Here is a 21,971-nt window from a genome sequence, read left to right as displayed (position 1 = left end):
CCGCAGTGCCCCAGGCACCTGGAGCCCCCCGTTGCGGTGCTGAGAGGCCAGCAGCAGCCCCAGGAAAAAGGGCCAGGTGCCAGGGGATGGAGAACATGCCACTTTATTGGGGTGGGGGCAGGCCCACCTGAGTGTACCTGCCAGGCGGACTTGAGAACTATCCCATGGGTTGGCAGCGGGCTCGGCACCCGCTCGTCCCGCGAGCGGCACGCGCCCAGGAGCCCGGCCGGGCAGCCTGTGAGCCGGGGGCAGTGTCCAACGCAGCCCCCGGGGCAGGAGGACATAAATAGGGGGTGGGGTGGTTGGGGGGGGGGGAGCTCCGTCCTGCTCCTGCAGCCTTGAGCCCACAGTCTGGATAACTGACATAAAATGTCTACATGGCTTAAGTAACAATACTTAGGGGTACGGCACCCCACGGCACCGGGGCAGGGTGGTCCCGTAGGGACCCTGCTTTTCTGGGACGTGTCTGTCCCTGGGCCCACGGGGTCACAGTGCAGCCCAGGAGGGGACCCTGGGGCAGCCGGTGGTGCTGCCTTGCCAGGCTGGGGCCGTGGGGTCAGGGTCCCACCGACAGGCTCTGGCGCAGCGCCTCGGCACAGCCCGCCAGCTCCATGTGCTCCAGGGCGGCGAAGATGCGGTCGAGCGTGGCACTGGTCTGCTGGCACCAGCGCTTCAGCATCTCGTACTGCTGGTCGCGGAAGTGGGACACCTCCATCTCCACCAGCTCGATCTCCGTGTCCCGCAGCTCCAGCACCCGCATGAACTCCTTCCAGCGCCGCACCGGCACCGCGTTGATGACGGCGTAGAGCTGGCTGCCCTGCAGCAGGGCGCAGCGCTGGGGGCTGCGGGGGCGCGAGTCGGGGCCCCGCGTGGTGCCGGGCTCCTGGGGCGCTGAGGGCTCCACGCCACCATCCAGCGGTGCTGCTCTGCTGGGGCACTTGTTCAAGGCCCAGGACTCGGGGCTCTTCCTCACCGTGCCGGGGCCGTGATCACAGACCTGTTTAGGGGGACACGACCTGGTCCGATGAGGACCGACCTGCCATGGCTGGTAACCCCCCCGCAGCCACCCTGCCACAGGCACTGACCTGGCACGGCGTTGTCTCCATCGCTACAGCCTCCTGGGTGGGGGAGAACGTGCGGGCCGTGGGGCTGGGGCAGCCCTGGGGTGGGACGGTGAGGAGGGGGCTGCCCGCCAGGGCCCTGTGCTGGAGCCACCTCCTCTTGTAGATGACGAAGGCGCCCATGAAGAGGGGCACAGTCAGGGCCAGCAGGAGGTACTGCAGCCCCGAGCCTGCAAGGGAGCAACGCAGTGTCCCACAGAGCCGTGCCCACCCCGCTGCCCTGGCGCCCCCAGCCCCGCCGCCCCACGCACCTCGGGCGCTGCCTCCGCACGCCTGCTGGCACTCCTCGCCGCACGGCTCCTGGGTGTTCCTGCAAGGAGAGGGAACGTGGGCACCGCGCCGCACCACCGGCCACGCAACCCCTCCCGGGGAGCTGCTTACGTTTGGCACGGCCGGCACTCGCTGCCCTTGGCGTAGAAGTTGGGCTTGCAGCTGCCGCACAGCGTGTCCTGCGTGTCCGAGCCTGGGGAGAGGGCACACGTCAGGACTGCGCTGGGCCCACACGGTGGCACCCCGAGGACTGGGTGACGGCACTCACAGGGCCGCTGGATCTGCCTCCCCGGGCAGAGCTGGCACTTGATGCAGGTGAATTCGCTGCAGTGCTGGTTCAGGCAGCTGCGGAAGTGGCCAGGCTCGCAGCCGCAGACGACGTTGCTGGTGGCCGAGCAGTTGGTCAGCACGGTCTGGAAAGCTGCGGGTGTGGGGGTGAGCAGGGTGGCACGGCACGGCACGGCACAGCGCGGCGCGGGGCACTGCCAGCTCACCGTGGTGGTCACACTCGTAGCAAACGTGGCACTCGCTGCGGGTGTTGGGCTGGGAGAGGTAGGTGCCGTCAGAACAGGCGTCACAGCGGCTGTCATTGAGATGAATCGAGCAGGGGGTCTTCAGGTACGTCCCTGTGCAGGCAGCAGGGTGACAAGTAGCACGGCCACTACCGCACGCCCCGGCAGAGCCATGCCACGACGCCTGGCGTACCGTGCCGTGCCCGCTGCGCATCTCTCACCTGCTGGACACTGGGGACAGCACCGATGAACCGCATCGACCCAATTCATCCCGGGGGGGCAGGGGTGCTTTGCTGCGAGCCTCCGTGGACGGGCGAGCAGCCGCGCTGGGCCCTGCTGCCCCCGTAACGCGGCGCAGTCCTGGCAGCCCAGGGGCAGCGACCCGCTTGCCAGCAGCCACAGCGCTGCCAGGACAACCTGCAGGCAGGGAAAGGGCAGGGCTGCAGGCAGCCGGCACCCGGGCACGGGGTGGGCGCCCCGGGGAGCCGTGCAGCCGTGCCGGGCTGTCGTGCTTACCGTGCTTCCAGCCACGCTGCAGGGACTGGCACCGAGGTTTGACCACCCGAGCCCGAGCCAAGCGCAGCGCGAGGCGGGTGGGTGCTGCTGGCCCTGCCAGGCCCCGCACCGGCAGCAGGGCAGGACGGCCGGGGAGGTGGCCCCGTGCCCCAGGGCTGCGCGGGTGTGGGGCACAGGGCTGGGAATGCCCCGCGGCAGCCCCCGTGCCGTGCTTTCCCCTCGGTACCTGAGTAAGCGGCTTCCTGCCTGGGCTGCAGGGCACACGCTGTGGGGGCGCGGGGGCCACCCTGGATGGGGAGGAGGGCGGCCGGTGCGCGGGCAGACCCGGTGCTGCTGCCCACGGGCACCCAGCCGGGGACGCCTTCAACCAGCCCAGGCCGGGACTCAGCTGCGTGCAGGGGCTGGGCGCGTGAGGGTTAATGCTGCCTCCCTTTACTTTCCTCTGCTTTATCTTCCTCACAGATGAGGCGATTTCCTCCCTGAGAGGAAACCATGCCCAGCTCATGCTCTCCCCCGATGCTATCGTGCTTTGTACGTGCGCCCCAAACTAGGTCACCACTCCCCCGCCGCCCCGTCTGGGGTGCTGGGTGCTGCACACAGGGGAGCCCCCGCGTGGGCCGCGCAGGGGGTGTCCGCACCGGCTCCGCTGCCGGCAGCGCGGTGGGCAGGGGGTGGGGTCCGTGGGGCAGGCACTGCGTGCCCAGCCGCGGCGGGCGGCCAGCCAGGGGATTCCACACCAGGGACTGGATTTCCCAGCCGAGATCGCCCCGATTACAGGGACTGAATCATTTTCTATTAAACCGCCACTGGTGGACTGGAAACCGTGCACGGGCTGCCCCATTTGCATAGCGCCGCGATCAGATCCGGGCGGCCGCACGGCAACGAGCTGGCCTGGCAGCCGGCGGCACGTCTGAGTCAGCGCCACGGCCCCACCGAGGCACGAGCAGCAGGGCCCTGCCGGCACGGCACACGAGGGCACTGCCCCTTCCTGGGCACCTCTGGGGCAGGGGCCGCAGCGCCGGGCAGGGGGTGCCCCGCGGGAAGGGAGCTGCCCGCACCGCCACCGCCTGCTGCCGGTTACCCTGCGGGGCCACCGCTTCCTGTGCCGCGCAAGCGCCACCCCTACCCGTAACGCGGCTCCGGCTGCAGGCTGTGTGGGCACAGGAGCACCCAGCCACCGAGTTCCCTTGGCCACCCTGGTGTCACGGCTATCACCAAGTGCAGGGTCGCAGCCGGCATCCCCGCTGGGTGCCCGCAGGCTCACGGTGCAGCCTGTCTCTGGTCCCGGGGCTGTGCCCTGCCCGCAGGCCCACGGCCACATCACGCCCATCATCACGGTGGCTATGGCTGCAGTCCCCAAGGCTGAGCTGTGTCACAGTCCCTGTGACCGGGCTGTGTCTGCCGTCCCCGTGGCCATGTCTGCAGTCCCGTGGCTGTGCCATACCCGTGGCTCCCATCACCACGCTGTGCCCACAGTCCCCGGGGCTGTGCCGTGCCCACTGTCCCCGTGACCCTGCCCGCTGTGGCCATGCCACCCACAGCCACAGCCTGGTCACACCAGGGCCACTCCCAGCCCGGTGCGGTGACCCCAGCCCCACCACACTCACCGAAGCTGCCCCTGGGCAGTGGCGCTTCATCCTTGAAGCCGATGCGGCTGGGTCATGCCGGGCGGCGGCGGTGGGCGCAGCGGAGCGCGGGGTCCCCAGCGCCGGGGAGGCTCAGCGCGAGGGCAGGGTGCCCCGGCGCCCCATCGCCGCCGCGCGACGCGTGGTGAATGAGTGCCAGCCCTCCCCAGGCAGGCTTTTACACTCCGTCGCAGCAGGAGGAAATGCTTTTTTGGAAATGAGTCCAGAGGGTGCAAAACCACATGACGGGAGTGCCGCGCAGGAGGGACCTGCACCCGCCCGCCGCGCTCCTCCCATTTTCCCCCCCCCCACCGCTGGCACGGCCCCACCACGGGCCGGGGGGGACGCACGGGACTCCCAGCTTTGCCAGGCAGAGCTGATGCCCCCAGTCCCTAACCCACACCCTGGGTGACGAGGCTGGAGCTGTCTCCGTGAGCCTCACCGAGGTGTCTGCCCCAGGCTGTGCCCCACACCTGTCCCCCCCCCCCATCCCCACAGCGCCCTGGGGGCTGCCCCGGGTGCACCGAAGGAGAGGCGAGGCAGGCACAAGCGTGCACACAGCTAGGTTTATTGCTCGGCCGGACCGCAATGGCAGGAGGGGCGGCCACGGCACTGCCCCCACCCACCAGGACCGCGCTGCAGCCAGCACGAGAGCCTTGGCCAGTGTGTGCCCACGGCACAGCCACTGTCACCTCCCTGCCCCAGCAGGCAGTGCTGCTGCGGGGACAGCCCGAAGCTGAATAAATACACGCTCCATGAGGGTGCCCTGCTCCAGCGTGGGCCATGTCCGTGGGCAGCAACTCCCCACGGGACCACGGACCACAGCCTGGCACGGGACGGCACCCAGCGCTCGGCCTCCGCCACCTCAGCCCGTGCCACCGAGGCTCCTCGCTCCTCACACTGCTTTTGGCCACCCACAGCCGCTGCCTCCTTCCAAACTGCCCCGACCAGACCCTGTGGCCACCGCCTGCCCCAGCCCCGCTCCGTCCCCTCCTGCCACCACCCCCGGCCTCCCGCCCCGCGCGCCGGCGGCTCCGTGCCGCCCCCGCCACGGCCCTCCCGCACCTTCTCCGCTCACCGCTGCCAACATCGCGATCCCTCCTCCCCGCGCGGAGCCGCCCCAGCCCGCAGCCTTCCTGGGCGCAGCCCTGCTCTGCCCCACCGCCCGGCCCCGGTGCTCCGTGGGCGAGGGCTCAGCCCGAGCCGTGCATCGTGTCCAGCCCCACACGGCCGTAGAAATGGGCAGCCCGGTGCCGCCCTGCCCGGGACATGTCCTCCCAGAGGGGGCCGCTCCATGTCCCCACACATGCTCGCGTGACATCCCGGCACAAGCTGGCGGGCACTCGCTCTACCCGGCCCTGGCGTTACGCTATGGTTAGAAGCAGGAGGAGCTCCTCGGAGCGGCCGCGCGTCCATCCTCATCCTCACCGCCCTGGCAGCTCTCAGACCTCCCTGCAAGGCACAGAGAGGGAGAAGCACTGTTAGCACGGGGCTGGGGCGCACGGCGAGTGGAGGGGAAGGGGCTGCACGTACGAGGCCGTCAGCGTGGAGTTGAGGAGCAAGGTGGTCCGGATCCGGTAGAGCTGGGCCAGCGTCAGCTTGCGGTGCTGTGCCGACGGCGGGTCCGAGAGGGTGCGGCGGGCGGTGGGCTGCGGGGCACGGCTGGGCTGGCCCAGGGCGGGCCCTGGGGTCTCCGCGTGTTCCTCCGGCTCTGAGAGCTCAGACGTGGAGTCACCGCTGCTGCTGTCGGCGCTGGGGGCGGCCGGGTGCCCCGGGGCACATCCAGTCCGCTGGGGGAGCGGGGGGCTGGGGGGAGCTGCACAGAGGTCGGAGAGGCTCCGGCTCTGGCTGAGCGGGGCCGGGGGGCCAGCCAGCAGCTGCAGGAGGCTGGCCTCCGACTTGGATTTGAGCACCTGGGCCTTGCAGGGCAGCAGCTGCACGGGCGTCCGGCGGCGCAGCCGGGGCGAGGGCGGCCGCGGGGCTGGGATATCCCGCTCCTCCTCGGCCACCACATCCTGCTGCCGTGCGAAGTCCCGCGGCGAGGCGGGCGAGAGCGTGCCGTAAGCGCTGTCGATGGATGCCGAGCGGCAGCTGCCGGGCTGGGAGGCCGGGCCCTGGGGCAGGGGCAGGGTGTCCGTGGGCAGCTCCCTCGTCAAGGTGCTGCCGGAGGTGCCGGTGCTCACGGAGGTGCCGGTGCTCACGGAGGTGCTGTCTGACGGTGAGCCGAACGGCCCCATGTCCGAGTCCGGGGAGGAGAGCTCGTCACCACCATCCATCACCATGGTCTCAGTGGAGCCGTCCGAGGGGCTGCAAAATTGGGGAAGGTGAGGAGGGGGCGGCGCTGTGCCCGGGGGGAATGCAGAGCCCCCGTCCCACTCCGTACCACTGCTGGGAGTCCAGGCTGGTGCTGCTGCGGCGCAGGACAGTGGGCGAGCTGGCGGCCGAGGTGCTGCTCTCGCCGTCTTCCTCCTCCTCCTCCTCCTCTTCCTCTTCCTGCAGGCGCTGGCACTGCCCACGCTGCAGCTCCTGCAGCCGTAGCCGCTGCAGCAGGTTCTGGGGAAGGGGAGGTGTCAGGGGGCAGCAGGCACGGGACCCCCGCGCCCCCCTCACCCTCGGCACCCCTCACCTGCGCGTTGTGCAGCGCCTCGACCCAGCTGCGGCACAGCGACTGCCCACTGGCCTGGAAGGTGTAGGCGGCCACAGCGCTCCCAAATTCATTCAGGTAGATGAGGAGGAAGGAGCCTGCGGGCAGGGGGGGCCGTGAGCTGCACCGTGGGGCCGGCCAGGGCTCCTGGCACGTCCTGGGCTGGGGGCCAGCTGCCCCAGTGCCCCGTCCCCACCAGGGCTGCTCACCTGGGTCCTTCAGCTCCCGACACACGACCTTGTCCACCAGCAAGGGCTGCCGGACCACCTTGGTGCGCTCAGCCTTCTTGACAGGCTTGGTGATGAGGAAGAGGTCGGTGAAGAGGAAGCAGTAGACATCCATCTGGGGGCAAGAGCAAGACGGTGGGTGCTGGCCAGCGCACGGGGGGCGAGCTCCCCGTCCCCCCGTGGTCCTCACCTTGCTGTCTTTACCTTCCCGCATCTTCAGGCTGCCCTCAAGGAGGAGCTGCCGGGTGTCGTCCGGGGAGGTGCCGGGCATGGGGGCCGTCAGGTCCAGCCGCAGGAACTCCTTCAGCAGCTGCGGGGAGCCGCTGGCATCAGCAAGGGGCAGGGCACGGCCTGGGCGGCACGAGACAGCAGCTCAGGCACTCCCAGCCTACCTTGTCCACCTCATCCGTGCTGCCCTCCACCACCTCGTAGGCATCGATGCGGCCGAGGATGGCAGCCAGGCGCTGCTGCTCCTGACGCTGCCGCATCCGTGAGTTGACGTGGTTGATGAAGTGCTCCACGGAGCCGATCTGCAGCGTGGGCAGCAGGCGTGAGGGGGCTGGGGGCTGCCCCGCTCCGAGCCCACCTGCCCGCATCCCCACGCCGTGCCCCGTACCATGGTGAGGATGGCGTCACGGGTGCGCGGGTCGTCCGTCTTCTTCAGCACGGACTTGAGGAGCAGCGGGTACTTGGTGAGGCGCTGGTGTGGCTTCACCAGCATGTCGCTGAGCTTCAGGCGGCTGCACTGCTTGTGCTTCTCGGCCCACTGCGGCGTGCAGGTGTCAGCCCCGGCCCCGGCCCCGGCCCTCCACCCCGTGCTGCTCCCCCCTTACCGTCACGTAGGCGCGGAAGAGCTCGCTGTCCCGCAGCAGCGTTCGCATGTACTCCATGCAGCCCTCCTCCTCCATGCAGTACTGGATGTAGGGTTTGAAGAGCGAGCCGAACTGCGGGCAGCACAGAGGTGTCACCGCCGGGCACGGCACGGCACGGCGCAGCCCCCCGGCACGGCACGGGCTCCCCGCTCACCGCCTTGAAGCCCTTGAGGAAGTCCACGGGGTCGAGCAGCGCCTTGGTCCGGCGGGCCTTGTCCAGCACCGGGGCCATGACGCTGCTCCACAGGCTGCGGTGCAGCTGGATGATCTCCCTGATGTTGCCGAAGAGTCGCTCGGCATCCACCTGCGGGGTAGGTGGGGAGCTGCACAAAGCCTGGCACCACGGGTCTGGGTCCCAACCCCATGCACCCCTTGCCACGTGCTGCTCCCCCGAGACCACCCGCAGCGATACCGCACCGTTCCCAGACCCTGCACATCCCCGTCCCGCCGTGGCACCACTCACCTCGCACAGCAGCCCCGACTCCTGCAGGTTCAGCAGGCAGCAGAGGAAGAGCTGTGGGGACAGAGCAGGAACCCCGTTGGGGGCGAGCCGCTGCGGCACAGGGCACCCGTGGCCGGGCGTCCCCGGCGGGTGGCAGGGGCACTCACGTCGGTGATGACTTTGAGCTTGCGGATGTAGGTGGCCTCGGTGTGCAGCAGCTCCCAGATGGCTTCCTGCTGGTGGCACTGCCGGCGCGTCAGGGCCTGCGGGGCTGAGCGTTAGTGCCGCGCCAGACGGGGAGCGGGGACGCCGTGGCCACCCCCGGCACCCCCCGGCCCTACCTCCGTGCCCTCGATGATTTGCTGCCAGCTGTCCTCCAGCGCCAGGCTGCTGTCATCCCCGTCCTCCTCCCAGGAGTCTTGGTCGAAGCGGAGCTGCGGGGGCAGCTTGGGCAGCCCGAAGCTGCTGTAGGTGTGCAGCTTGCTCTCCAGCTGCTCCATCTTATCCACCTCCTGCCCAGGAAGCATGGAGCCGATGCGCCAGGGGCGGAGGGGACGAGGCACGGCCCTCCCCGCGCTGCCCACGGAGCTGGGCCGTGACCACAGATGACCTCGTCCCACCGCCCCAGTGGGGCTGCAGCCTCACCGCCCCCACACCCCCTCCCCACATATCCACCTACCCGCCCGAAGGGGCCGGTGCCAGCGCCGGAGCTGAAGAAGCCGCTGAAGCGGCTGGCGGCACGGTTCTTCCAGGTGTCGGTGCCATTGGTGGGCAGGGAGCCGCTGCCGTGCGGGGACAGCTCGGGGCCAGGGATGCTGGCGTCCCCCAGGAACTCCGTCATGTTCTTCCTCCGCCTGCCCGGAGCCTGTGCGGGGACAGCCGGCGGTGTCCCCAGGGCGTCTCCACGACGCGGGGCCATCCCCAGGGGGCCGTGTCCTGGCCCTGCTCTCCTCCTCGCCTGGCTGCGGCCGTGCCGCTGGGACGGGCCCGGGGTGGGGATGGTGGCGGGGCAGAGACCCCAGCACAACGCAGCCCAGCAGCGAGGCCAGCCTTGCGTGCAGACAGCGCCGTGCCCGTGGCAAGCTCCGGCCCCCGGGTCCCCCCACCCGTGCCGTGCCGTGGCGCGCAGAGCTGTGCCCTCCGTGGGCCACCAGCCCGCTCTGCCGGCGCCCGCACTGACCTGCGTACCTGCATCCCGGCTGCCCGAGGGCCCCCAGGGCCGCTCCTGGCCCCAGCAGAGCGGGGCGCCGCGGCTCAGCGCATCCCGTGGGGGCCGAGCGCCCCGAGCCCCGCGCCGCCCGCCCAGGCGTGCTGCTCTGAACTTGAACTGTGAAGTCGGGCAGGCTCTGGCCGGGCTCCTCCGAACAAAAGGAGGTGGGGCCAGCACAGAAAACCTAATTTCCCTCCTCGCCAGATAAGCTAAACAGACCCAAACAATTCGCTGGCAAAGATCAAAGACCCCCAGCCCGCTGCAGGAGCTGGGTCCCAGCCAGGCAGCGCCCGCCTGGCCGGGCACCACGGCGCAGCCCCACTCACACATCCCCGCATCCCTGCGCCAAGGCCACGCGGGGACGTGGCCGCTGCCCTCTCCTTGCCCCCCGGCACAAAGGGCGGCCGGGCTGCGGCTCCCTGCCTGCCCACGGGACTCGGCACATCCCTGCTCCCTGCCACATCCCCCCCAGGAGGGCAGCGGGTGGCACAGGGAGCCCCACAGCCCCCTGGCAGGGACAGGCATTGCCGTGTGCCCAGGTGAGCCCTGGGGGACCTAACCCACTGTGCTCCACGCGTGGCCCCACAGCTCACCGTGCCGTGCTGCTCCCCAGCATCCCGGGTCATGCCAGCCCTGCTGCCCCGGCTCAGCTCGGCTCCTGCCTGCCCTTGGGGGCCTGGCTGGGGCTGACACCGCCGTGGGGGCAGCCCCGCGCCCACCGGCCCCCTTGCCCCAGCAGGGGAGCGCTGGTCCCGCTGCCAGGCATTGTAGTGCTGGATGCGGGCGGCCACCAGCCCCGGCCACACAGCCAGGGCGCTGCCTTCAGGAGCCTCTGGCACGGGGGTGACAGCCACAATTCCCCTGCTGGGTACCCCGGGGTCACATCCCCCAGGAGCAGGAGCTGCGCGGCCCTGCGAAGGTGGCACCTGTGCCCACGGGGAGTGGTGCTGAGCCCGGCCCCACGCCTTATCTGGGGCCAGGGTCCATGGGGCAGGACCGAGGCTGCACACAGCAGCTGCCAGGCGCCATGGCGAGGAGGGACGGCGGCCACGTCCCAGCTGGGACCGCAGCCAGGGCAAGCCCTGGGGTCGGCGTGGAAGCTCAGGGCCTCCCCGCGGTGCCCTGGGGCGTGGAGCTGCCCGTTTGCTTTGCCCTGGTACCAGCCCGTACGTGGCACGGCCGCGGGGCCACCAGCTGAGCTGCCACGCCTGGCGCAGGCGCTGCGGTGTGGCACGGCACGGCACGGCACTGCTGGCTCAGCACGGCTGGGAGCTGAGCACGGGGCTCCAGGGGGGGGTCATGAGGCCATACATGAGACCGGACACGTGGGGGCATGAAGGGCTATGGGAAACCCCATCCCCAAGCCCCCCAGGGCCACCACCGGTACTCACCAGGACCTCAGCACCCTCCCGGCGGCCCGGCCCCAGCTCCAGCGCCGTCCCGAAGAGCGCGGCGGTGCCGGCGGGGCGCAGGATGGGCAGGCTGGCCGACCGGGCATCGCGCGCCGCCTGCTCCACCTTCAGCTCATCCCCGGGCTTGGCTGTGGAAGCACAGAGCCGTCAGAGCCCCCAGCCCCGTGGTGCCTTGGCCTGGCCCCCCCGCAGCCCCCTCCTCACCTTTGACCCGCAGGTAGTGCCCCCCGAAGCGGTACGCCTCGAAGTGGAGGGAGAGCGGCGTGTTGGACTGGTCCAGGTAGATGTCCACCTTGCTCTGCTCGATCGCCTTCCTCTCAAAGACCGGCAGCAGCACCTCCCTGCGGGGACACCAGCCCCGTGGGTCCCGCGGGGCCCCTGCAGCAGGGCTGTACCCGGGTGGTGGGGGTGGACTCACCCCAGGGACTTCTTCTTCATGGCCGGCACGATCTCCGCCTCGATGTCGACGTTCAGGTCGAACTTCAGGGTGAAGCACTCCTTGCTGGGGTCCTGCGGGGGATGAGCTGCTCACCAAGGGCCCAGTGCTGGGCTCCCAAACGGGGCCGCAGCACAGCCCCTGAGCGCATGGGGAGTGGGATGGTGCCTTACATCCGTGTGTCTGCGCCGAGCCTTCTTCTTGGGCAGCTTCAGCGCCGAGCTCCTCCTGTCCCTGCGGGCACAGCGTGGGCAGCGTGACTGGGGCGCCCCGCAGGCTGGGGACAAGCAGGGTCCGGGCACCACAGAGGCACCCGCCCTGCCCCGAGCTGCCCCGAGCAGGGGCTCGGCCACGGCTCACCCTCTGCCGTCCGCCGGTCCCTCATCATCTTCCTCCACGTCGGAGGCAGGGCTGGTGCGCGGGGGGCACGAGCGGGTGGACACGTTGCGGGCCAGGATGGAGCCTGCGCACGGGCGTGGGGCTGAGCTGTGCCGCGGCCCCCCAGCCCCACGCGGGGTCCACCAGCCCCACACGGGTCCCACTGAGGGGTCCGGGGCTGTGTCCAGCCCGGCTCACCTTGCGGGGGCAAGTCGAAGCGGATGTGCCCATCGAAGTGCATGGTGCCGTGGAGGCGGCCGTCGCAGACCTCACACAGGCTGAGGGGGCTGCTGTGGTTCAGCTGCTGGCACTCGGCGTGGTGGCATACCTGCGGGGCACAACCCTGGGCTGGGGAGGGGGGCCGGGCAGCAGGACCCCCACCCCAGGCTGAGCTCTGCTCTGCTCGGAGCCTCTCGTGGCTCAGGGGCAGCATTAAGGCAGGGGACGGGGACGGCAGGGAGAGCAGGGGACAGCCACGAGGCTGCTGGTGCTGCCTCGCAGCACGGAGCCCCCAGCCCAGCTCTGCTGCACCGTGTGGGGACCCCCAAGAGCCACAGGGCTGTGGCAGGGAGGCTGCACGATGCCCGGCCACGGAGGCAGGGAGGGGACCGGGGGACAGCCACCTGTGCCTCGTGTCCCCGAGCCTCCCCAGAGCCACCACACGCTGCCGGTGCCCCTGGTTGTGCTGAGGGCTCGCCAGGGCCCTGCCGGGCTCCCGGGGAGGCTGTGGGGCCGCTCCAGAGCCCCTTTGTGTTTGCAGGATCAGTGTCCCCACGGCAGGACGAAGGAAGCAAGTGTCTGCAGCAAAACAATGCTTGCAAGCCGATGCATTTCCTCCGATTGTGCACGCGGCCTCAGCCTCAGCCGGGCATTCACAGGCATTTATTTTTAAACCCCTGGCCAGCCCCGAAGGCGGTGCACGGCCCGTGACCCCTCGCTGGGGGCTCCGGCTGGCCCCGCACCAGAGGCCGCGGCGCTGCCGGTGGCCGCAAACCCGTGCCGGGGGCACGTCCCCGCTCCCCGCCGGCGGGGGCCCCGCGGCAGAGGCAGGCACAAGGCAGCATCCCGGGAGGCGCGGGCCCTGCCTGCGCGGCGGAGGAAGCGCCGGAGCACCTCCAGCCGCCCCCGCTTCCTGCCCTCCTTCCTCCCGGCGCTGCTGAGGTCAGTGCTGACGCGCTCCCCACACCCGCGCGCTCCCCGCCGGGGCCACCTGCCCCTGCTCGACACCCACCGCCCGGCAGCCTCCGCCGTGGCACCCGCCGATGCAGCCCGGCCCCTGGGACGTGCCCGCCTTGTGCCCCAGCCCCGCGTTGCCCCTCTGCTCTCCCTCTGCACATCCCACAGAGCCCCGCACAGGAGATCCCGTGTGGCCAGGATTGAGCAAGCACCAGCCCCAAGCCTGCTGGGGCCCCCCCGGCACCTCTCGGGCAGCTGGAGGCAGCCAGGAGACCCCCGGGTTTGGGTGCTTTTCTCTGCCCTGACCCCCCCCAGCTCCAGGCACACCCACCCCAGGGACAGCCCCAGGGCCCCAAGAGCCCGAGCCCAGACGTCCGCACCCCAAGCACAGCCCCACACATCCCGGCCCCCAACACCCGAGCTCAGCGCCCAGCCTGGGACCCCCACCCCACGCTACCTCCCGTGCCGCTGTCCCTCGGGGGTACCCGGTGCCGGCGGCAGGGCTGTCCGGGCGGCTCCCTCCCAGCTCTGCTGGCGAGCGGCCGCAGCCCAGCGCCACGTGTGTCCCTGCCCGAGTGTTTACCCAGCAGCTCCACCCGTGCAAACACGGCCACGACACGCCTGCTGACCACCGCGAGCCCCGTGCCCGGCGCTGCGCACCCCTCGCCTGGCACCAGCCGCAGGGGGCCAAGGTGGTGCTGGGGTGCCCCCCCCCAATGCCATGTGGGGGTCACGCAGCAGGGGACACCAGCCCGGTGCCCTCGATGTGCCCATGTTCCCGTGGGAGCAGGGCTCGGGATGCTGGGGGGGCTGGCGGCACGGGGCTGCCCCTGATCAGCCATGCTCTGAAGGAGCTGGTGAGCAAAACCCGTCTGAAACTCACTGCCTGAAAGGTCACCGCGGCGTTATTTCCTCCCCAGTGCTCTCAAAAGCCAGCGCCTGATGTCAGTAAGCAGAGTAGCCCCGCGCATCTGCTCAGAATAAAAGCCCTCGATGGTGCTGCCAGGGCTGCAGGACCGAACAGCCGTCGCTCTTGTTGCCGCAGGAATTTCCCCGTGGTGCCCTTCCAGCCGAGGCCACGAGCATCGCACCGTGCCGGTGGGGAAGGGCCCGAGCACCGCGCCCCCTCCCCGCAGCCACAGCCCCCGACCCACCGAGCAGGGGACCCCTGGCACTCACCGGGAGCCGGCGCGGCCGCTGCGGCACCAGCAGCGAGGACAGCCCCGGACCGAGCCAGCAGGTCGAGCAGCCAGAGATAAGGGGCCCTAAATCCACCCCGGCTTTACATTAGCGATCAACAAGATTAGGAGAGGTGGCATGGGGCACTTCCAGCCGCGGGCACTGCTTAACTCCCGGGGCCCTGCGCAGCCCGGGGCAGTCCCATCCCCTCTGCACCTCCGCTGCTGCTCGGCCAAATGGACACGGGCACAAAGGGCACAAGTGCAGCTGCTCCTCAGGGGGCTCAGCGCGGCACCCGCTCCCCGCAGCGCTGACGCCGAGCCCCGGTAGGCAGCCGTGAGCTGCGCAGAGGATCCCTCCCTCCCGGGCACGTCCACGCTGCCTGTGCCGGCTTGCCGAGCGGTGCGCTCCCACCGGGAACAGGACAGACGGGCTCAATTAGATTAGCCTAAATTACACCAGGTGGGGAAACGGGGAAGCTGCCGCCGTGCAGTTAAATCCCCGCTGTGCACGAGCCTGCGGGTGCCCAGGGGCAGCAGGACCGTGACACCGCTGAGACGCATGCCCAGCAGGGGCCGGCGCACTCACCACGGGTGGCCACGCAGGGCACAAAGCTGCCAGGAGCCGCTGCCCTTCCCTGCCAGCTCCCAGCAGCCGCCCGGGGCTTTCTTCCTGCACCGGGGCCAGCGGTGGAGCAGGAGCAGCAGGGTGCAGGCACGGCGCTCCCTGGGGCTCTCCCACGAGCTGGCGCTGCTGCTGCGATTCCCACGGCCCCACGCCACCAGCACGCAGGGGAAGGGGCTTGCGCAGGGCAGGGGGGGCAGCACAGACCCATACAGCAGCTCCCAGCAGCACGGGATGGCCGGGGCTGGCCTCACGGCTCCGGCACAGCGCGGGCTGCTCGGCACCCCATGGCTGCCGGCCAGCCGGCTCCACCGACCGGTTCTGCCGGCACCGGGGAGTCAGGGCGAGACCGCAGGAGCCTGCGCCTGCCCTGGCAATGCCAAAAGGAGCAGGGCACAGCCGTGTGCACCAAATCTCATGTGCCCGCTGCCCCCGCTCGCCCACAGAGCCGAGGAAGGCAAGCGGCACTGCCCGGCTCGGGACCTACCTTGGCCGCCCTCCTCCTGTCGGCGCAGTCGGGGTGCTGGCAGTGCAGCCCCTTCTCATCCGCCGGGCACCGCTCGTCTGTGGGTGAGAGGCAGGGTTAGCACCGGGGGCACCACGGGGACCTGAACCCACAGCCCCGTGCCCACCCCATCCCGCTGTGGGGGTGCTGCTGCCCCTGCACTCTGCACACACGGCTCCTGTAACTCAGCAAGGTGCTGGGGCTCAGCCGAGGCTGCTTCTGCCCCATAACCTGTACAGGAGGATGGGGCCAGACAGTGAGTGCCCACCTTCTGGGCACAGGGCAGAGAGTGGAAGTTAACAGCCCGGCTGTGGACAAACCATCTCCTGAGCTGGTGAGCAGCAGCAGCCTCTGGTAACGCCCTGGCTGCCCTACCCCCCGTAACCCTATGCCCAAACCCCAGCACTGCGCCTGCTGAAGGGCAGGGAGCACCCTGCGCTGCCCCAGCAGTGTCAGGACCCGCTGACTCCGGCCCCAAACCGTGGGGCTGCTGCTCTGGGCACCCACAGAAGGGGTGCACAGCACCCCGAAACACGGGGCCAGGCAGGCCTGGGACGGCTCCATGGCAGGAGAGGGCAGCCAGGAGCTGCCCCTGGGATGGGGACATTGGCGCCAGGCGCTGCCAGCGATGACGCACGCTGCTCTCCCCAAACTCCCACTGCTGCAAACTCAGGAACGGGCCCAAAGCCCCAGACCTGCCCTAATATGGAGATTTATTTCCTGACGGGCAGCAGCCGCAGCACAGACAGGACCCCGAGGTGCCGGGGGTGCGGCTGGCCCCAGCAGCACGGCCCCGGCCGGGGCGCGGGACATCGTCCTGCACCCGCTTCCCACGCCAGGCACGGGCCACGGCTGCGAGGGCAGCGCTGGGAGCGCTAAATCCGCCGCTCGCCGGCCCCCAAAGGGGCTTATGAGCTGCTTTAAGTCCTAACAGTTAAATCGGCCTTTGGGACAAATCCTATTTTGAAGGCTTTTGTTGTACGTCGCATCTAATAGTTTAAAAATAACAGACTCCGGGCGGCTCACGGCAGACCGGCGGGCACCAGGCCCCGAAGCCAGCGCCCTCCTGCAGGGAGCTGGGGACGGGGACGGCGGCTGTGCCGGGGGCTCCCACGCACGGAGCCGTGGCAGGGCTTGGCACAGGCAGGGCACAGCGTCCCCAGCCCCAGGAGCTCATCTGGGGCTTCCCCGCCACTCCCCACAGCCGATCCCTCCGCATCCCTCCTGCCAACAAAAACAGCTTCTGCCCCAGCCCCAGCAGGACGGGCTCGCGGCCAAGGCCGGGTTAGGTTTAGTCTGTGGAAAAGCTGCTGCCTTCTGCCCTGCCGGGGCGGGGGAGCCGGCGGCCGCCCTGTGCCGAGACCCACGAGGCTGCAGCTTCCCCTGGCTCCGCTCAGGACCCGTCGCAGTGGCTCCGGGGAGCCCGCGAGGTGCTGGGGCGCACGCAGGCACCGGGTCCCCATGGGGCACAGCACCCAGCAGGGCGAGGGCCACGTTCAACCTTCCCAGGGGCACCCCCACGGGGACCCCCGCGGGCACCCACGGGCAGGGCCGGGCCCGGCGCTCGTGGGAGAGGCCGGGAGCCCCGCGGCTGCCGTGGGGCCCCGCTGCCCACGCGCCGGCCCCGCGCCGCGGGAGCACAATGGGCGCTCTGTCCCCGCGGCCGCCCCGCAGCACCCGCTGGGCTGCTCCAGCCCCTCCTCACGCCGCCCCGCCACCATTATCATCTCACTTGACCTATCAGGAATAATAACGGAAACAAATAAGAAATTCTTTCATGCCAGCGAGGGGAAGTTTTCCAAACTCCCGGAGATCGTGAGGATGGGCACAGCAGCCCGCAGTGCCGGGACGCAGCCGCAGCAACCTGCCCACGGGCAGCCCCCGGCTGTCCCCCCGCGGGGACACGCTGCCCACGGCACGGCTGAAGCACGCACGGCTTTATCCAAACACGGACCGCAGCAGCGGGAGCTCAGGCACATAGCAGGCCCTTAGGAGTGCCATAGAGGAGCTCGTTGATACGTGCATATAGAGGGAGCCCCCGGGATCTGGCAGGAGCAGGAGGGTGCCTGGGTCCCCACGGGCTCTCCCAGGGAAAGGGAAGGAATCCTGCCGCCACCAGCTCCTCTCCCCAGCTCCTGCTGGTTCATCGCGCCCAGCTCACCCGGTGACTCCAGCTGACGGTCAGGGCAGTCAAGCAAGGCAGGGCAGTCACCGCACACACCAGTCACTCACAGTTTCAGATGTATTTGCACCAGGAGGAAGCGGTACAGCTGCGTGCAGGTGCAGGGGCAGCTCGCCCGGCGCTCCCCAGCTGCACCCGCAGCATCCCCGTTCCCGCTGCTGGCCCCAGCTGGAGCCTCCCCTGTCGTCCCCTGCACACACCGGCTCCTCTCCCTTTCTGCAGGGCTTGGAGGGTTTTCACCAAGCCCATCGCCGCAGCCACGCACGCCTCCAGCCCCCGCGACCTACCCGCCAGCTCCTCTGTGATGTCCAGGCTGGAGCTCCAGGAGAAGCGCTCCACCGCCCCGTACTCCAGTCCTGCCAGCGCGGGGGGCAGAGCCCCCAGCTCGTACGCACCCCGCTTCTTCCAGTACAGGAACATCCTGGGGCCGCGGCCCGGGGGCCGGGGTGGCCGGCGCTGCTGCCCTCGCTGCCGGGTGCCCGGGGGGGGCTGGCTCGGCCGGCCCCACGGAGCCGTGCCCACGGCGCCTGCCCCGCCGGGGCCACCGGTGGGACTAGCCGGGGGGGCCCGGCTCCGGCTTTAAGAGCAGGTCCCGGTCTCCGGACAAGCGGAGCATTCATCCCGTGAGCTGGGAGCTCTGGGGTGGCGGAGGGTGCTGCTGGAGGCTGCCCAATGCCCCGCGCACGGGGCGCACAAAGGCCCTTTCTTCAGCCTCCTACAGACATTGCACAAATTTCACTTTCCGCCGTCTATGAAAGAAATTCGGCTGAGGAGACAAGACACGCTTGTGATTAAAATAATCGGCATGAAGAGCGGGGCTGTTCGGTAGCCGTGCCGTCGGAGGGCTGGGGGGAGGAATGCTGCGGGAAGTGGGGGGCGAGCGCCACGGCTCGACGGGGCCCCGCCGGCCGGGAAAGAGCCACCTCGGCCACACCGGGCATCACCCAAAGATCAGCACGACTCGCGGGGAGCCGATGGCAGCAGCGCCGGGGCGGGCACGGCGAGGACGGGGCCGTGAGCAGGCGCTGCTGAGCCCACACAGCTGCCGGCACCGCTCCCGCTCAGACACCTGGTTGTGATTCAAGTCTGAAGATCGTGGCTGAGCTTTGTTCCAGCTTTCCCCTGGCTCACACAATGGAATTTTTCCCCTAAATCTGAGCGAGTAGGAAAGCGCTGGGCTTAAAGCCTCCCACAGGCGGCGTGCGCAGACGGCACCTTTCCCCTCGCGCCCCCAGCAGGAGCCGTGGTGCTGGTGGTGGTGCTCAGCTCCCCTACTGGGGCACCAGCAGGTGGTGAGGAGGAGATGAGGCTGGGGCCAAACCCAGGCGAGCACCCCAGCCCCTTCCCGACCAAACTGGGACAGTCCCCGGCCCCTCTGTGGGACACTGGGGTGTGCAGCTCTGCCCTTGCAGTGAGCTTCCCTCCTGGCCTCTTGCCCCAGGCCTGCTATTGTAGGTCTGTCTACATCAAAATGCATTTTCCATATGTGGACTTGGCCTCCAAAGAGGCCAAATCCTCATCAATTAAACCCATCCATGCAGGTTGTGAATTTTTTTTTTTTTTTTGCTTTTAAGTCCTCTCTTGGTTGGTTTAGCCGCTGTCAGCTTGGGATATAAATTCAGCCCTACAAAGGTTTATGGAAAATACCTGTGCAGGAAGGGCAGCAGCAGCTGAACAAAACTGCAGTGAGCAGGACTGAGAGGAGCTGTGGGCCAGCACAGGAGCACTTTGTGCCTGATCACCTCCTTGCTGGGCCGCAGCCACCCGGGGCACACATTGGGCCAGGACCAGCTGCACCGCCGGGTTTGTGATGCTGAGCCCAAAGGAGGGGACCTCAACACGAGAAACGGGCTCAGGGAACACGGCTGCTGTGAGCCCAGCCCTGGCGGTGCCCTAGGGGGACGAGGGATGGACGCCAGCCCTGAGCACCCATCCTGCCCATTCCTGCTCGACTTCCTGGCTGCTGCACACCCCGTGTCGCAGGGACTGCCCCGGGCACAGACGGTAAAAGCAGCACAGCCAAGTAACAGGCGAGGGTTGCTGCTGAATTTTTCTAGCCCCTGGCCACGTCTGCAGAGCCACTGCCACCAGCAGGGCCGCGGCCTCGCAGCAGCTTTGTGCTTGGCCTGCTGAGTGGAACTGGGGGGGACAGAGCCCACTGCTTCTTCCCGGGGGGAGCACGCAGAGCAGCAAGAGTCTGCTGCACCAGGAGCCTGGAAAACCTCTCTGGGGACTGCGGGGGTGAAGGGAGAGCCCTGAAGTGATGCCTGCTCCCACAGAGGGGACGTGCCCACGGAGCCGGCCCGAGGCTGGGGGCCTGACCCACGCTGCTTGGGGAAGGGCTGGCAGGGCCAGATCCTGCCAGCACCAAGACGAAGTGCCGCCCAGTTAAATCCCCAGAGCAGAACTTCATCAACATTGCAATGACTCTACCCACCAGTCCCGAGGAACGAGTTCAAACACCATTGTTTCCTCCCTGGCAAGCTCTCCCCCAGCACTGGTGCTGCCGGCTGCGGCAGCCTCCGCTGACACCGAGGCAGGCACAGATGCAGGGACCAGGAGACAAGTTTCATTTTCCTCCTTTTCTTTGCAAGGAGGACAGGCGCTGAGACCTGCACTGCACAAAACTCTCCCTAAAATAGGAAAAAAAAAAAAACTGCACGGAAAGATCAGCCAGGCTAAGACAATTCCAGCCCCAAAATTCATCATCATCAACACCGTCTTCTTCGCGTACCACATGCTCGGCATAGTTCTGCTGTTTCCAGGCACCCTTTGCCAGAAAAGGTAGCCAGAACTAAAGAAAATCATTGCTGGTATGTTAGTAGATTAAAAAAAAAAAGCATGGATCCTTTTGTATTTAGCATGGTGCTGATACTTTAAGTGCCAAATCATCAATTTCCTATTGATTACAGCACTGTTGCATCAAAACACAGCAGGTGGTTCACATGAAGTCACTCCTGAAACTAAACTTGAGCTTTTGTAGCAGGGAAGGGGAGCGTGACTGATACCCACGGTGTGCCCCCATCCTGGGCGAGAAGGGGGCCTGCACCTCCCCTCTACCTGCTGAGGGTTTGGGGGGGAGCAAGGCAAAGACCGGGCTGCTGAGAGCGTGAACACCAGGGAGGGAGAGCGCGGTATTTAGCAGGTATCCGAACCGATGCTGCGAGGAGAAGAGAGGGGATGGATGATGGAAGACTCCAGAGTCCCGTCAGTCCCCTAGCGCCATGCCCAGCTGCAGCGGGCCCGGTACCGACTGATGCTCACCGGAGCCCACCCTAGGGTGCAGGGGGAGCAGCGGGTGGGGGGCCGGACCCTCCAACCCCAGCTCCCCCCCCCCGTTTCCACCATGCTGGGGCTCAGCTCCGCCACCTGCTGCGGCTCGGACCGGGTGAGCGGAACCGGGGGTGCTCGACGGCCTCGGGGGGGCCGAGGATCCCCGGGGGGGGCACGATCGCGGCTCCCCCGATCCCGATCCGGGAGCTCGGGGCCGGGCGCCCCCCCCCCCCCCCCAAACGCTCCCGGGGTACGATCGCGGCCACCGCGCTGCCGGGGCTGGGGGCGCCCCCCCGGTAACGCCCCCCCGGTAACGCCCCCCCCCCTTCTCCGGTCCCGGTGCCCCCCCCCCCGTTACTCACGCGTCGCCCGGCGCAGGTTGAGCCAGCTGCGGGGGGGGGACCCGCGTTTGATCGCCGCGGAGCTCATGGCCGGGCCCCCGGCCCCCCGGGGGTGGGGGTGGGTGGGGGGGCTCCCTCCACCGGCTCCCCTCGCCCCCGCACCGGGCCCGCAGCCGCCGCGGCGGGGGGCGGAGGCGCGGCCGCCCCCGCTCCGCCCCGGCCCGGCCCCGCCGCACCTCCCGCAGCGCCCCCCCCCCCTCCATCCCCGTTCGTTCTCGAGCTCCGCCGCCCCTCCAGCCCCTTTGTGGGGTCCGTGCGCTCACGGGCACAGCTCCAGGGCATCAAGCGAGCCCCCAGGGCCAGGTAAAAGCCTTCTCCGCGGAGTGTCCCCCCCCCGAGGGGCTGCGGAGGGCACCGGGTGCTCCCCCGGGCTAAGGGCAGTGCCTAAATAACCCCCCGGGGCTGCGGGCACAGCCATGCTGCAGCACCGGGCAGCACGAAAAAGGGAGGTTGTCTTCACAGCTGCGGATCTGTTAAGTGCCCAGCCCTCCCATTACCTATTTAGGTGTTCCCAATTAGGTTCAGCCCTTACTCACCTCTGCGTGACTCCCCCCAGTCTCATCTTCACTCAGGTGCAAATTGCTGCCCCCCCCAAAAAAAAAAAGTGAGGAAAAAAAAATTCCTCCAGTCCTTCGCTGGATGAGGCTTAAATGACACCGAGCACAGCGCTGTTCTGTGCAGTACCGGGGTAACGCATTCCTCTCCGTTTCCAGCCCACTTTACCTTCTACTTCTTCCACACTGCCTTCAGAAGGAGATGGATGACACAGTCACAGCAGAAGCAGAGCTCTTTTTACACCCAAACTTACTATTTTAATTTCAGCCACACCGGGCTGCACAGTCAGAGCAAACTAAGGCTGAAAAAAGCAAGATCAGTGGCCGCAGAGGATGCGAGGTAGCACAGCTGCTCCTCCACGAACCTTCCTTACGTACAGTGGTGTCAGCAGGCTGGCTGATCACAGCTGCG

At 68.8% G+C, this 21,971-nt stretch overlaps 2 protein-coding genes across 2 annotated transcripts; both read right to left on the bottom strand.

Annotated features, from left to right (window-relative positions):
• Positions 1 to 556: 556 nt before the first annotated feature.
• On the bottom strand, positions 557 to 4,056 carry TNFRSF25 (TNF receptor superfamily member 25; the record flags this gene model as incomplete). The annotated part of the gene is given in 8 exon segments (XM_084300243.1): positions 557 to 997; positions 1,086 to 1,291; positions 1,373 to 1,431; positions 1,503 to 1,584; positions 1,660 to 1,874; positions 1,876 to 2,017; positions 2,125 to 2,320; positions 4,027 to 4,056. Coding segments are annotated over 8 exon segments (1,371 nt in total).
• A 1,306-nt stretch (positions 4,057 to 5,362) lies between these two features.
• Positions 5,363 to 21,099, bottom strand: PLEKHG5 (pleckstrin homology and RhoGEF domain containing G5). Its single transcript, XM_084299997.1, has 22 exons — positions 20,967 to 21,099; positions 15,132 to 15,208; positions 11,864 to 11,993; positions 11,648 to 11,750; positions 11,461 to 11,521; positions 11,270 to 11,361; positions 11,056 to 11,192; positions 10,831 to 10,979; positions 8,909 to 9,094; positions 8,571 to 8,741; positions 8,397 to 8,492; positions 8,251 to 8,301; positions 7,942 to 8,091; positions 7,749 to 7,859; positions 7,532 to 7,681; positions 7,308 to 7,445; positions 7,106 to 7,225; positions 6,898 to 7,030; positions 6,671 to 6,786; positions 6,428 to 6,597; positions 5,578 to 6,351; positions 5,363 to 5,496 (listed from the first exon to the last, which is right to left on the bottom strand). Exons 1-22 carry the CDS (start codon positions 21,031 to 21,033, stop codon positions 5,487 to 5,489), a joined length of 3,192 nt encoding a protein of 1,063 aa, XP_084156123.1. The 5' UTR covers positions 21,034 to 21,099; the 3' UTR covers positions 5,363 to 5,486.
• Positions 21,100 to 21,971: the final 872 nt, after the last annotated feature.

The sequence above is a fragment of the Netta rufina genome (genome assembly GCF_964035555.1).
Source record: "Netta rufina genome assembly, chromosome: 22".
Classification (NCBI taxonomy): Eukaryota; Metazoa; Chordata; class Aves; order Anseriformes; family Anatidae; genus Netta; species Netta rufina.
The sequence above is the reverse complement of the archived record's forward strand: the minus strand, read 5'-3'. Positions and strand labels throughout refer to the sequence as shown.